At 41.7% G+C, this 14,703-nt stretch overlaps 2 protein-coding genes across 2 annotated transcripts; one reads left to right on the forward strand and one right to left on the reverse strand.

The window, feature by feature from the left end:
• Positions 1-356: 356 nt before the first annotated feature.
• On the reverse strand, positions 357-14,324 carry fbxl13 (F-box and leucine-rich repeat protein 13; the record flags this gene model as incomplete). The annotated part of the gene is given in 19 exon segments (XM_056416230.1): positions 357-675; positions 678-826; positions 897-1,060; positions 1,166-1,300; positions 1,567-1,647; positions 1,740-1,863; positions 1,982-2,101; positions 2,235-2,397; positions 2,497-2,617; positions 2,807-2,905; positions 3,338-3,467; positions 3,898-3,998; positions 4,374-4,426; positions 7,919-8,054; positions 8,156-8,251; positions 8,972-9,070; positions 9,158-9,267; positions 14,090-14,167; positions 14,261-14,324. Coding segments are annotated over 19 exon segments (2,079 nt in total), but the record flags the coding sequence as incomplete, so codon positions are not given.
• LOC130195200 (leucine-rich repeat-containing protein 17-like) lies at positions 3,308-7,904 on the forward strand. Its single transcript, XM_056416571.1, has 7 exons — positions 3,308-3,397; positions 4,795-4,953; positions 5,052-5,528; positions 5,645-5,859; positions 6,556-6,711; positions 7,155-7,296; positions 7,382-7,904. Exons 2-7 carry the CDS (start codon positions 4,832-4,834, stop codon positions 7,662-7,664), a joined length of 1,395 nt encoding a protein of 464 aa, XP_056272546.1. The 5' UTR covers positions 3,308-3,397; positions 4,795-4,831; the 3' UTR covers positions 7,665-7,904.
• Positions 14,325-14,703: the final 379 nt, after the last annotated feature.

A 14,703-nucleotide genomic window follows, 5' to 3' on the forward strand; every position in this document is an offset into this window, starting at 1 on the left:
TTTAAAGAGTAGACATTAAAAAAGGTATTTCTTGAGGGGAACACACAACAGTACACAGACTTAGAAACAAATAAATACAATACATTTGAGAAAGTATATGTATATATATATTTAAATAAATAAAGTTTGTGTGTATATATATATTTATATGTGCAAATTAAATATACTATATTATATAAGAGAAACAATAGTATTACCATAAACAATAAAGGATCCAAAACTCATACATAAAGAAGACTGTTACATAAAAATTCAGAGCGGAAATCACAAATGTATTCACCGGTTATCTAACGTGGAGTTATTAACCCACTGGAGCCTCGCGGGGGGAAAGACGACGTGTAACAATTTATGTAAACTCAAAACAGAAAAGCAGAGGACATTCCTTTGTGAGGAGCTGATGACATCCAACGCATCACTGGGTCGTCTCGGTCCAGACGGCTGAGCCTCCACCTGATTACAAACCAGGGATTTGGGATTGTTAACCATATGACTAGTTTCTGTGGATTATCTCAAGTGTGTCATGCTAAATTATTTGTTGAATAGGCTCCTTGATTACTTTGAAATAATCTCCTCAAAATTAAGGTGACTGATTACACAGGGCTGTATTTGTACAATATTATTACCGATTGAGATCCGTTTATACCCTCTCTGTACTTGCTGCTCTTGTCATCACTGCTGCTCCGCCTCTTCCCAGGTGTAATCAGTCTTGATGGATCTTGTGACTGGAGACACTATTTGGCCCATGTTGGACCCAAACCAGTATGGAGGGTTGTCGTTGCTGTGTTCCCAGTGCTTCACGTGTGGGCGAAGCTTTAAAGCGGCCACCCTCCAGGAATAAAAGCTCTCTGGTCATTAAAAGCTGTTGTGCAGGATTCTAACTTTGCAAACCGTCTTACTTGGAGATGCTGCTGCAGCAGAGCATCGAGATGGAGCCGAGTGGAGGACAGACCCTCTCTAAGCGTCGGATACTGCGATCTGTGAGAAGAACACAGCCACTCGCATCAAGCTCTCGCAGGTACTGAGATCCACTTGTCAGATACTGCACTGCCATATCTGTCATCTGAAGCAAGACAGCACAAAGGAAACATTTGGCATGGAATGAACATTTAAAGACAACGTGTGTGTGTGTGTGTGTGTGTGTACATGTGGACGTGTGTGAGTGTACCTTGGCACACCCTGACATCCGCAGTGTGACTAGACCGCTGCAGTAAAATGAAACCGCTCTGATGGCCGAGTCTGACAGAGCTCCACAGTGAGACACGTCAACATGCTCCAGATCTCTCACAGTCTTACACAGCTTCTGCCCTCGTGAGGAACAAGAGAGAGAGAGAGAGATGGTGGGGGGAAATGAATGTGAAGGGGAAACCGTGTCTTCAAGAAGACATGCACACCATCCTCTGTTCACATCTCTTAGTTGTCAGTAAGTGAAAGAACTGTGAACACAATTTACTTTTAATAAAATATATGTTCTAGTAATTTCCTGTCAGCTAGAAAAGGAAGTAAACTCAGACAAACAAAAAATGATAAACTGGTCTTCAAAAAAGCCACATCTGGCATGATTAGTACCTCCATGCCAACATCTGTGATGGAAATACATTCAGCAAGAACTAACTTCTTCAAGAAAATTCCCTGAAGAGACGCCAGACCCTATAAATACAAAGTTACAGACTGTTCTCCAACAGGGCCAGTTGTATTGTTTCGGATTATTTTCAGCAAATTGTGAGAGTAAGAAATAATACCTGATCCTGGATGTTGCAACCGCTCATGTCCAGAGAGCAGATAGAGCTGCCACTCAGCCACTCCAGACTTGTATCAGTCAGTCTCTCACAATAACTCAAGTTGAGATGGTACAGTTTACAAAACCTGATGAATTGTGCACACACAAACAAACAAAACACACAAAAACTGCTGCGTAAGACTATTTATCAAACCACAATGAGATATGTCTGTGTTGTGTGTGAAGTCGTCCTATATACTGTACCTTTGTGCAATCCTCATGACAGATGTGTCTGTGATGAGACTGCAGGAACTGACATTCAGCTCTCTCAGTTTGGTGGATGAGGAACCTTCAGTCAGATACTGGATCCCAGTATCAGTCACACTGAAATACACAGTCTATTAAGTCATGCAAAAAGATTGCAAAGAATATAAAACTACAGCAGCAACAAACACACACACACACACACACACACACACACACACACACACACACACACACACACACACACACACACCTGTTACAAAGAGAGATGTCCAGGTGCTGCAGGTTCTTGAGCTTGGCCACAGATTTGAGGCTGGCATCAGTCATTCCGGGACATTCTGCAGCGTGGAGTCTGCGGAGGCCTTGTGAGCTGCTGCACAGGGCCGTCCAGCTCTTGTCTGTCAGTTGATTGTTACCTGACGTGCACATGGGGGCACAGAACAGACGGCATAAGTGGAACAGAATTACCTCTGTCCTTTCTGTGGATGTGTAGATAATAGAATCATAGATCTCACCCTCCATCCTAAAAGTCTTCAGTTTGGTGACTTCAGCGATGGCCTTTAAGGCGAGGTCGGAAATGTGAGGAGCACCCAGCAGAGAAACGACAGACAGACTGTGACATCTGGCAATCAGCGCCTGTTAGAAGAGAGTTAGACTCAACACCTCTTTCTGATGCCAGGGGTTAAGGACAAACAATATGCATGAGCAGACAAGGCACATTCCTTTTGTAATGTATTCCTTGTTGTCTGTGTCTCTGTTCAACGCTCCAGGGCTAGGACGGTGACCCTATGAGACCAGGGATGTGTTGGAAAGGATAAAACGTACCAAGACACAGCTATCTGATAGCGTGGGCATGTCATTGATCACGATGTCCTTGAGTGAACGGCATCCAGCAGAAATGTATCTGAAACCATTTACAGTCATCTGGGAGGAGAGAGAGGAAAATATGCGTGTGTGTGAATACATTTCTTGCGAGCCGTTTTCCCTGCTGCACACATTGTCACGGCCCCATAAAGTGAAACATCTGGAGCTAAACTAATCCACATTCCCAGAGGAAAAGTACGTATTATGTTTCAGTGCATGTGAGTTATGTTGTGCAGAGTTGGTGGGCCAGAGCTGATGGTATAAACCCAGCCCTCCTCTTGGCTGCCTTGGACTCTCCCTCTCCTTCATGTTGTTCATTTACTCTGAGCTCTGAGTGAAAACAGTCACCAGGATACTGGCAGAAACTCCAACACGTGGAAACAGAGAGGAGTGACTGGATTTATCCACGCTGGACTGAACGCTCAACTTAAATAAAGCAGTCCTTTGTGGAGTGAGTATACACACAACTGAGGAGAGAGCATACCAACTGACCTGAGTGCAGCCGGACAAGTTGAGGTGGACGAGCTTGTGGCAGCCCTTCCCCGTGGCCAGGTACATGAAGCCTTTATCTGTAAATCTGTAGCAGTACGCCAGACTCAGGTATTGAAGGTTCAGACAATTCCTGTTTAAAATCAATAGTTAGTTATGTTTATATGCAAAACCTATTTGTGTTTAATGTTTTGTAGATTATAGTTGGTTTATATACTGTTGTTTTTCAACAAAAGTTTTAATTTGAGGACATGTATGGTATTTTGTATAGTACTGCAAGAGAGAGCTAACGACGGGAATGTGTTGAACCTGCAAATCTATCATCGATGTCATCAAACAGTCAAGACGCTACGTTGAGTTTATGTACGCTAACTCGTTAAACAGGCACCAGCCAGGCGGCTCTCAGGCCATCTGGCACCACATTGTAGAAACAGAAATAAAAATATTATATAACCAAGGAGCAGGAGGCCAGGAAGGAGTACAGGAATTTGTTAGTTCAACTTGGACAGTGAGCTTGACCACAGCATACAGAACACATCTTATAGTTATAACTGAAGGTTTACCTGGACAGTTCTCTGAGAGTTTTGTTTGTTATAAGTGTGCAAGAAAGATTCAAGTAGAGCAAACAGAGACAGCCCTCGACAATCCTCTGAACCATCATGTCCTGTTGAAGAGCAGAGATTGAAATGTTACTTCAAGTTCTCTCAGAAAGGCACCGGATTCAAAGAGTGTATGGCACGGTCTGATATCACAATCAACTATGCATTAACAAACATTTAGACTACTTGACTTGTTTTAAAAGTTTCAGTTGTATGTAAAGGGTGAGTAAAACTACTCGAGAAAAAGAAAATATCAATCAACATTTTCATTGATTTATTAAAGGACCGATCTTTATCCATTTCAACAATCTTGTTGTCATTCAACTACAGAACATATTGTAAACAGTAAAGTAGTACATGTTATATAAAGATGATGTATTTTTAAAGGTTTAGATTGTTTCATCTATACAGTATCATAGTCGTACATATGTATTACTTACTGTAACATTAATACACTCTGACAAATTAAGGTCTTGGATATTTTTGCATTCACCTAAGAAAACACAATGCAAAGAAAATAAGTAAGAAGCAGAAGAAGCAGCTGGTCAAACTACCATGATGTTCACATTTAATGTATATACATTATGCTCTATATGTTATATGCAAATTGTGATATAATAAAGTATATTATACGACAGTATGTGAGGATCAACTTCTGTCGTCGTACTCTGCCTTCTTTCAAAACCGTGTACACATCCCTGAACCGCTCTGATCTCTTACATAATGTGCCACCTCTTTCTTCTTCCCCAGCGTAAGCAGCAGCTGTGTTCCATCAATAACATTGTTCACCTTTGACACATTGCTTCTGTGTCCAGGCCTGTTTTCTTAAGATGTCTAACCCAAAATCCGACTTTTCTCCAGCTCCTCTGATTGAAAAGAACCCCCTGCAGGGCACAGGATGCAAGTGACCTCCTCTCTCCTCTTAGCCTCCCTGCTCCTCCTGCTGCCGTCCATCGAGATGAAAAGACCGGGGCAGGGCCGAGGCCTCAAGAGAGCAAGACATAAACTCACACGGGACAGGTATGGGTTTAATTGTGGGCCTAGTTTGTTCAAACCATTTATCACTGACTCTAATAACAACGTGTCGACTGTGACAAGCCATGTATTCATTTTGTCAGGATGAGGAGTGGTGGGCGTCACAGCAGATCGGACCCCTCCAGGCATGTGACACCAGACTGCTCAGAGTTGACAGAATTTGGAGTCGTGTTTATCGACTGTCAGGATCGACGCCTCACCTCCATCCCCACCTCACAGACCTGGTCCAAACAACCAAAGCACCTCCTTCTGGCCCGTAATAAGATCAAAGTCCTTCGTGAAGATTCCTTCTCTGGATTTGAGAGTTTAACCAGTCTGGACCTGCAGCAGAATCAGATCTCTTTAGTGGAGGAAGGGGCCTTCCAGAGTCTGACACGCCTTACAACCCTGCTGCTGCAGCACAACCACCTGGGGACTCTTAGTGAGGAGGTCTTCCTCCCCATGCCAAACCTTCGCTACCTACGTCTATATGATAATCCCTGGAATTGTCACTGCCCTATGGACAGTCTCATACGCACCCTTCAGGTCCCAAGCAACCGTAATCTAGGAAATCATGCCAGGTGAGATTCCACAAAAATATGTTGACACTGATTCTACAGGTGCGCAAGCCATAACTCAGGAGCCTGCAAATATCACATCTGATTTCATCGTGACTGAACAGCGTTTCCTCTTCTAGGTGTGCAGGGCCCACGAGGCTAAAAGGCATAAAGCTGAAGCAGATTGACCCCAGTTTACTTTGCAAGGGGACAGACCCAACCGACGACCAACAGGGTGACCAAACAGATCCCGTAGACACGGCAGAGCCCATTCCCATTCGCACAAAACCAGACGCAACCACATTTTGCCATACCTATCTGTTCCCCCAGCTACGAATGGACTGCAGTAACAGAGGCAAGTTCAGCTTTGTCCTAAACAAGTTTGATTAGTTGTAATTACTCTGATGTTTTTTATAAATTCAGCACACGTGTTTCTTATGCAACAGAGAGGTTAGGAAAAGATTGGTGCTTCACATTATAGAGCTCGTATGTTTGTGATTAAAGATAAGTGTTGCATGGCTGGAATGACTAAACTTGCATTTCTCTAAACGTCTTCAGGGCCAGACTCAGGACTATCAAAGAGACATCTGGCTTGGCTATTTGGTTTTCTATTCAACGTTATGTTGTTTGCATTCTTAATCTGTGACAGTCTCTACTTTATAGTCATGTGTCACCACGTGAACAACTTGGAAAGCAGGAAACTAAACAAAGTGTGGCTTATACATTGGAAGAGGTCTGCTGCAAAACCTGCAAAAGCATTTTAAATTTACACAAAAATTACTGTCAATCAAATAATGTGTTACAACTATCTGCCTCATGATGGCAGGAGGAGATTCAGATTATGGAAAGAAGCATAAATCGGTCTCTGCAACAATTTTTCACTTGTAGTACTAAGAGTGGACATTTAGATGATTTCTTTATGCAGTCATTGATATAAAAATTGTGGATGGTAAAGATGAAACATCTATAATTCGAATCAATAAATGCCATAGGCAAAGTAATGAAATGTATTTGTGAACTATTTAAGTAATTTGTTCTCCTCTATGTTTAGGTCTAACTGAGGTGCCTTCAAATATTCCAGAGGATATTGTTCATATCGATCTGTCACATAATTCAATCCGTCATCTCAAAGCCAGAGATTTCCACCGAGCAAGGGGTCTCAGAAGCCTTAACATCAGTTATAACAACATGGAGCATATTAACACAGGTATGTGTGCTACTATCTCTGTATAACAATTAATCATCACCAGTAAATATTTAAGTGTGTGCTTAATATTTCCAGCAGTAATATTCACCTTGAGAAACGACTATTTCTCTGGCTGATAGATCAAATATGGAGAGCCAAAGGTTAAGAAACCCATTATACAACTGCTGCTGACTTCTGTTTCCCATATTTCCTTTTTTAGAGACATCTTTGTGGATACAGTATTTGCTTTATTTATAGTGGGAAATGAGAGCGACATAATGTGATCACAGTGATTCAGACACAAACGCCAGCTCACACATTCCTATCCGAGTTGGATTGCAACACTGGTGTTTACTTTTTTTGGTAAATAATATACAGCAACAGGTCTCTCTTAATATAACTAAACTGAGAGAAGCAAGAGGTAAATGAATGTTGTGCTGTGCTCTTTCTTTTTGCTCTCCTAGCTTCCTTCTCTGGGCTGCTGCATCTACGAGAGCTGGACCTGTCCAACAACGGCTTGCATTCGGTCCAGTACGGTGTTCTTGAGGACCTTTACTTCCTGGCACAGCTAAAGCTGGGAGGAAACCCCTGGGTGTGTGACTATGGGTAGGTTTTTGAGCTTTCAATGTTTGCAATATCTTTATTTAGACAAATGCAATTAATTATTAAAAAGTGATTGCATTTCTTTCAGCATCCACTACATGGTGTACTGGCTGCGGCTGCACGCAGGGGTGAAACACTCTGGCCTCTTGTGTCGATCTCCTCCCGAGCACACTGGAGAGAGTGTAGCGGAGTACGTGCATTCCTACAACAGAGAGTGTCCAAAGGACAGACAGCACAGCAGAACAGATCAAGACCAAACCGACCCTGAGCTCTGGAACACAGCGATGGAAGCGCAGGGAGACCTGGAGGAGGAGCTGGAGCCGAGTCACTTGAGAGTCCCGCAGAAGTACCAGATCATCAGGCTGTCCTGATTCAAGTCAAACTTTGCCCTACGATTTGACTTTGAAAAGTCTCTTGGTTTTCCCTTCATTTATTTCCTTTCATTATCATAACACTGTCTGTATCAGATGGAGAAACTACATTCTTCCGTGTTGTTGACAATTCTTGATTCTCTTGACAAATTATTACAATAATCTGTATGTGTCAATGTACACCTGAGTGAAACATGAGTATTGCAGATGTAAGAAAAATAAAACAATCTGGCAACATAATGTGAAAAACTCACTTATACATTTCAAGCCGGGCCATTTTTTAAACACACAGCCGCGCAGATTGAGATGGACGACGAATGGGCGGTAGTTCTGCAGAATCTGCTTCATTGTACCATCTGTTATCCAGTCTTTCTCCACAGAGAAGTTTATCTAACAGGGACACACATTAGGGAACATTTATACTCCTATTTCAATTATAACTTTAGACACCGCTGTGAAATAAATATAAGAACCAATCTCCCAGTACCGACCTGACTCCACAGTGGGCCTGACTGGATTATAGCTTTCCATGTGCAACATACCTCAGCACAATTGAGCAAGTCTCGCAACTCTAATAAATGGAAGATCTGGAGAAAAAACAATGATGACATAATTGAGAATTTGGAAAGGTGGGAAGTTATGAATTTCCTATTTCTATTTATTTCACCCATGCCCAAGTAACCAGCTGTCAATCAATAGTTGTGCAATGTCAAGGAGACAGTTAAACACCCAAATCACAACAGGCAGGATTCACTGCCTCTTGTGTCACTTTGCAAGTCAGTGGGATCTAATTGTATAAGAAGCCTCTTTCTTACTCCAAGCATAGTCATGCTGAACACTACAGTATTTATCAGGAAAAGTGTTGGACAGAAACATCCAAAGCAAACAAAACCAGAACTGTGAATCCAAAACAAACAGAAGCTATGACTGGTAAGTTAACATTTACTTGTGGCACGAGTATGAAAGTGCTGTCATAGTTATATAATACCTACAACAATATTATCAATATAGAAAACAACATAACAGCAACAGATGAGAGAGTTGTTCCATAAACACAACCATCTCTGTGGAAATGGGTAATAGGTATATTAGACCATAATGAGCTTCAACGGACATTAATCAACTGGCCTCACGGAGACTGGAGGCATGTTTATGGTGGAGTCCACTTTAAGTCTTATGTTCCAGATGTGATCTCATCACTGCTTAGAAAACAGAGACGTGAAGCTGCTACAGCTTTAAATCCAGAGCTATCATAGCTCTGTGTGCCTGAATATCCCATGAATGCTGCGTGGTTTAAGAGGAACTACCTTCGTTGAGAGGCTGGTCGGGAGCACTGAGAGTCCGTCCCATCCCTCCTCAGTCTGGTGGACTTTGTAGCCGATTTCTATAAACCCCATTTTCAACCTCTGCAGGATTCACACACAATAAAGAAATGTAGAAAATTGTTACAATATATTTGTCGCTATACTTCCAAATACATTTTTAAAATTTACCTTAAAGTACACTTTTGCCCTTTTTGAGTCCTTTGCAACATTACGCCATGCTGCTATGATGCGCTCAAGGCGGCCAGCGTTAACAAGGCTCTCAAGTTTCTCCATGGCAACTAAGTTGAAAAAAAATGTAAATATTATAATAATAATTTTTTAACAGCTCACTTTTTTTGATTTTGCCATTTTTTTAAACAGAGGATAACATGTGGGCTCAATTATGGCAACACTATTATGATCATAAAGTTGGATTGTTCTCAATTGCAAAACACATTTAGCTAAACAATGAGTTCAGTCTCAGAGAAAAGAGAGCAGGGAAAGAAATGAGTCCCAAGAGGATGTATACAGCGGGGAAGGTTGTCAGGAAAGACTTTTGGTTTAGACACATTTCTTAACCATGCTGCATGTTTTCTCTGGCTATCAAATACACAACAGAGTCACAGCTGGCAAACACAGTCAAAACTCTTCAGGATTACTTTTTCATTTGGAAATAATTAGGTAACCACCTACCGGCCTGTTTCTTCTTGTGTAATTTTACACAGTTTGACCATTTGGTGAGTGCAACCTGCTGGCTTTTCCTCTCATAATGTTTCTTTGCTATGTCCATCTTCAGAGCCAGCTCGATTGTACCTCTCTTACTCTGTGCAGAAAACCTCTTCCACTTCCGTCAGAAACAACAAACACAGCTCATCATTAATTCAGTGGAAATGTAGTCAGACTGTCAGACACCTGCATTACCTCAACTGGACAGGAGTCAGTAACACTGAAATAGTATCATTATATCTCAAATGTTTTTTGATATATCAACTGAAGCTTTTTGGGGATATTTAGACAGGATATAATGGACAAAAGGTCAATGATGTCGAGGTCTGTACTAACAATAGACAGGTGAAAGGCAATATGTGAAATTGAATATCTTCATGAGCTCAGCAACTTGTGAACAATGACCAAGAGAAACAGTTCATCACTTTCATTCTCATGGGTCAAATTTCTGAGTGACATCTAAGTGAATCTCTCTTGGCATTATCAATATTTTATGGATATTTCGTTAGATCCATGTCAGAAGTTTGAACTTTATGAGTGAAATGCTATGTGTTATCCTCTTCCTATCAGAAATGCATAATTTACATATAATGTGTATATTCAGGACACAGAGATTCACAAAAAGACACGAAGGAAGATTTTAAAGCTACCATCATCCAGATTAATTTCTGGATTGCTTTTAGTGATATGTGAGCCATCCCTATGCAGCCCTTTGAATACATTCTCCACCTGTGTTCGTCTAATGTGGTTGATTTTCACACAGCACCAGCTGTTGACAATCACCTAATTGCAATCAATGTGAGCAGAGGCTGCAAAAGGTTTTAGTATCCTGACTGGCTCCCAGGCATTGCTGCTGCATGTGGCTGTGGTGGTTCAACTCACTGCCATGGCTCTTTTTTACAGGTAAATGAAATACAAGTGTATTTTTCAATACATTTGGCTTGTGTTATTTATCTTTCTGACTATTGTTTTTCAGGGTTTCTTTGCTTCGTGCTCTGTTCTGGGGATGTATTTGTTTTCCTCCTCAAAAAGGTAAGAATTTCTGTATTATTCCTGACAATGTTCAACCATATGAAATACATGTAATCTCTGTCTATTCCCTGTTTAGGTTACAATATTGCACATGGCTACTCTCTCGATGATGAATTTAGTCGCCGTGCAGCAGTGCTTGGTCCACAAGCATCAAACCAGTTTCATTCTACAGCGTCTTTAAACCCAAACAAAGACTCTGTTGGTCCAAAAGATGACAGGCAAGCTATGAGACGCCAAAGCTTGGGTCCCCTTCAGAGAGAACCAGGCGACCATGAAAACAATAAGCGTGCTGGATTTGTTAGTCTCGGTGACGAGATGAAAAAAAGTAAACCGGAGTCGGAACATTATGCCCCGTCCTCCCCCCGTGTATTTAAATCTGAGCGGGAAAGTCCTGGTCAACACCCCTTTGGCCTTTTAGTGAAGGAGCACACGAAAGGGAAAACTACGCCGAGCACCAGTTTCTCGTCAATCAGAGATTTAGAACTATTTATAGAATCAATGAAGAGATCTTTCTTAATGCCGGGAAATGTCATGCATATACATTTTCAAACTGCACGGGAAACTATTGCAAACGAGATGGCCTCTAATACCCAAAATGTAAATATTATGGGGCAGCATGATGAAGGCTATAGTTCTTATCCTGTAAAAGAAGGAACTGTCCATGATGATGCCAGTGGAAATAAAGACTGGAGGGAAGCTATGACTACAGCGATTGACCAGGGCGCCAACTACCAAATGCCAAGTAAAAGCCTCTCGGCCCCTAATCCAGTAGACGCCGCTGCAACTCTCATTTCTACCAGTGTTTATGACAACCGAGACGATGGCCCCGGCTATGCTCTCTCCCCACTCCATCATTTAGTAGCCAGAGCGGATGTTTCGAGTAATTATGGAGGTTTTCATGGTGGCATTTCTGGGGGAAACTCTGATCGTTTCACAAGGGCTCCTCGTGAGAGAAACAAAGGTATTCAGTCCACAAGCTACAACGCCCCTAAACAAATGCCCTTTGGTTCATTCTTTGGAAAGGATTTGTCTTTCAGTGGCCATGTGACTGCAACCCCTGTCAACCCTCCAAATAGCCCAGCTCACAATTTCAGGAACTATTCAAGTACGAAACGAACCACTGAGAAGAATCTCCAGCAACGACCAAAATATACATTTCAAAGTAAAGCCTCTTTAACAAAGGATCGAAAACGATCTGGTTTAAAATTTGGGAAAGATGTCAAAAGTCAGGAACTGAGCAGAGTGACTTCAGCCAATATCCTGACTACACCAATGCCCCCATCTTTTAATTCCTATGGTCACGTTGTCTATGTCAGTGAACCAAGAGGTCAACACTACAACCCAGATTATCAACCAGAACATCGCAAAAGGGTAGCCAAATCATCTCGGGCACATCAACCCATTGTTGGCCAACAATCGAATTATATAAATCCCACTGCCCGCCTCCCTGTATCTACTGGTCATGTTCCTTTAAGTTCTAATAACCCTTCACCACAGAATAGTAGTGTTCTTGTGGGAGTTCAAACCAGCAGCCCACATAATGCTCAGAATCTAGCTTTTATTAGAAAGAAGCCAGTTGGATTCTACACAACGCTTACGGCGCAACCTTCCAGCGGTCTTCATGGCCCAAGCAGACATGACGGCTATCTCCAAGACCGGAGAGTAAATGTTAGTCGTCCTTCCACCCTAACTGCCCAGCCAAAAGATGAGAAATCTGACGCCTCCAAGCAGAATCGAGTCACTGCCACTCGGAGATCAAAACAAAAGGCTGAAAAGATCAGAACTCCAGTTTCAAGTCGCTTGGATTCAACCAAGACTGGGATCTCCTCTCTCTTTCTAGTTGGTGATGCAAATGTTAACTCGATAACTAACTTGGCTCCAACCTCAGCATCAGAGAGACCCTTTTCAAGGTTGGTTGCCAATAATGTCAGGGCCAGGAACTTTGGAATCAGTAATGAAATCTCGGATATACGTGGTGCCAGAAAATCCCTGGGCTTCTCTTCCCCACTTAGACGAGGCATTTCTCGCAATCGGGATTATGCAAGTGCAACCAGACCTGGCGGACACGCCTTCAGAAAACTGACAAAATTATGGAAGCGCCGAGGCATTATGAATAAAAAACCTGGCAATGTGTTCTACTACCGTCCTAAACTGCTTTCTGCATCCCCATCTGTAAACTCGTACATTGTGCAGTCCAGAAACAGCTACCTAAGGAGCAAAGGCCTGTTGTACACTATCCGTTGGACGAATGCAAGAACACTGGATCCCAAAATGAAAAAGGATTGGAACAGAAAAAGAATCAAAACTTTGAGATAACATGGTATGGAAAACATTCAGATATTTTACTTGTCAATATAACTGTTGTGCTTGTTAATTGGAACAAAACAGTTCTCATCTCAAACGCAGGTGAAACTGCTGACAGTCCTTTGACAATATGGGTAAGTATTCACATTGTGGATGCTGCTCACACAACTAAGAACTGAAGTTGACTGTCGTTTCTTTTTGTTCAACTAGGAGGAAAATCAAGTTTCTGCAGTTCTACATCTTCTGCAACTAACGCAGGCGTGAAATATTGGTAGTTTTTCTTTCGTTACAGCTTCCCTTATTGCTAGCGCTTAATTCAAACACTCCAATGAAACAACTACCTGAATAGTGAGGGAGCTTTTGTCTGATATTTGTCTTCCTTCTCTCTCAAAATACCTTGCTCAATTATTCAATTGTTTATACTTTAGACGTTTACATTTTTCCGATAACAGCAGTAGCCCATCTCGACCAGACAATAGGACATGAATACAGAACAGCAGTTATTATGAAAGAAATCAATTTCATTTCATTTGACAAACACCTGTGATTCAATCTGACCTTTCAAGGTATCGGCCAAACATACTGACACGATGCCATCTTGGTCCATATACACTGTCCACAGTCCTGCATGTCAAAAATTGTTGCGCAACAAACTTGTGCCAGAAAAATTTGTAACAAACATTAAATTAATTTAAAAAAACGTAACATTCAAAAATATCCCAAAAATTAACTAGCGTTATGCCGTTAAGTAATAAGGGCTGCTTAAGATCCTCAAGGGTGTTGCTCAAAGTATAAAGGTAAAGGAATTTAATATGTACATACAGTACTTTATTAGGTACTCTGTACGTAAAGGGGCACTTGAAGATCTGTTAATGTGAGGAAATGTACAATAAAGTTAACCACATGAGAACAGAATTTCACTCCAAGCAGTAACTTTAAAAACTTGAGCAAGTGAGCCACCATGTGTCCATCTCATGAAATTTCGTAGACTATATGGGAAAGTCCTAAGAAAGGAGATCCAGGTTCCCCACCAGTCAACATCATGAAGGTCAGCGTGGCCTTGGAAGGCCATAAGAGTGTTCTTCAGAAATTGTATTGGAAGGCGGTCATGAAGCTGTCTGCCTATTGTCAGAAGAGGTGACATTTAATTAGCAATGATTGTTCCGATTGTGATGGTGATCATAGGTCTCCTTCTGTTTTCTGTAACGTTATCCTTCTAACATTCCTATACCTTGTAGCTTATGTGTGGCATGCAGTGTGTCGGTTCGCACTCTTTCAGAGCAGGTTTTGCGTTTGATATTTAGTCTTTCACACACTTTCAGAATCTAGTATGTCGGCAATATTCGTTCCATTTATCGTTTGTCTGATTGTTGCTGGAACGCCATCTCCACATGAACATTCGACGTTGCCAGTTAACGAAGCACGTTTAGCTAAGTTTTGGTCAACTGATCATGTAGCAAATTGCACAAAAGCAACGACGTCAGTGACTTTTTAGTAACGCTAATAAATTACGGAAACCGTGAACGCTTTTTTACATATTCCAAATATATAATGAATGAAATCGTTCCTTCTGGTTCCAAACGGCTCATCATTCAGCGAACTAATGGTTCGCGCTGCGGCAGCGTTGCCAGGTTGGGCGGTTTTCCTGTAAATTAATGGATAAACATTATTTT

Source organism: Pseudoliparis swirei, chromosome 6 (assembly GCF_029220125.1).
Source record: "Pseudoliparis swirei isolate HS2019 ecotype Mariana Trench chromosome 6, NWPU_hadal_v1, whole genome shotgun sequence".
Taxonomy (NCBI): domain Eukaryota; kingdom Metazoa; phylum Chordata; class Actinopteri; order Perciformes; family Liparidae; genus Pseudoliparis; species Pseudoliparis swirei.

What these genes read in the sequence shown, in the direction of transcription:
- LOC130195200 (XM_056416571.1), top strand. Translation starts at nt 4,832, where the DNA reads ATGCAAGTGACCTCCTCTCTCCTCTTAGCCTCCCTGCTCCTCCTGCTG. An exon ending in AATGGACTGCAGTAACAGAG is followed by an intron (nt 5,860 to 6,555) that starts GCAAGTTCAGCT and finishes CTCTATGTTTAG; the next exon opens with GTCTAACTGAGGTGCCTTCA. An exon ending in CCCTGGGTGTGTGACTATGG is followed by an intron (nt 7,297 to 7,381) that starts GTAGGTTTTTGA and finishes CATTTCTTTCAG; the next exon opens with CATCCACTACATGGTGTACT.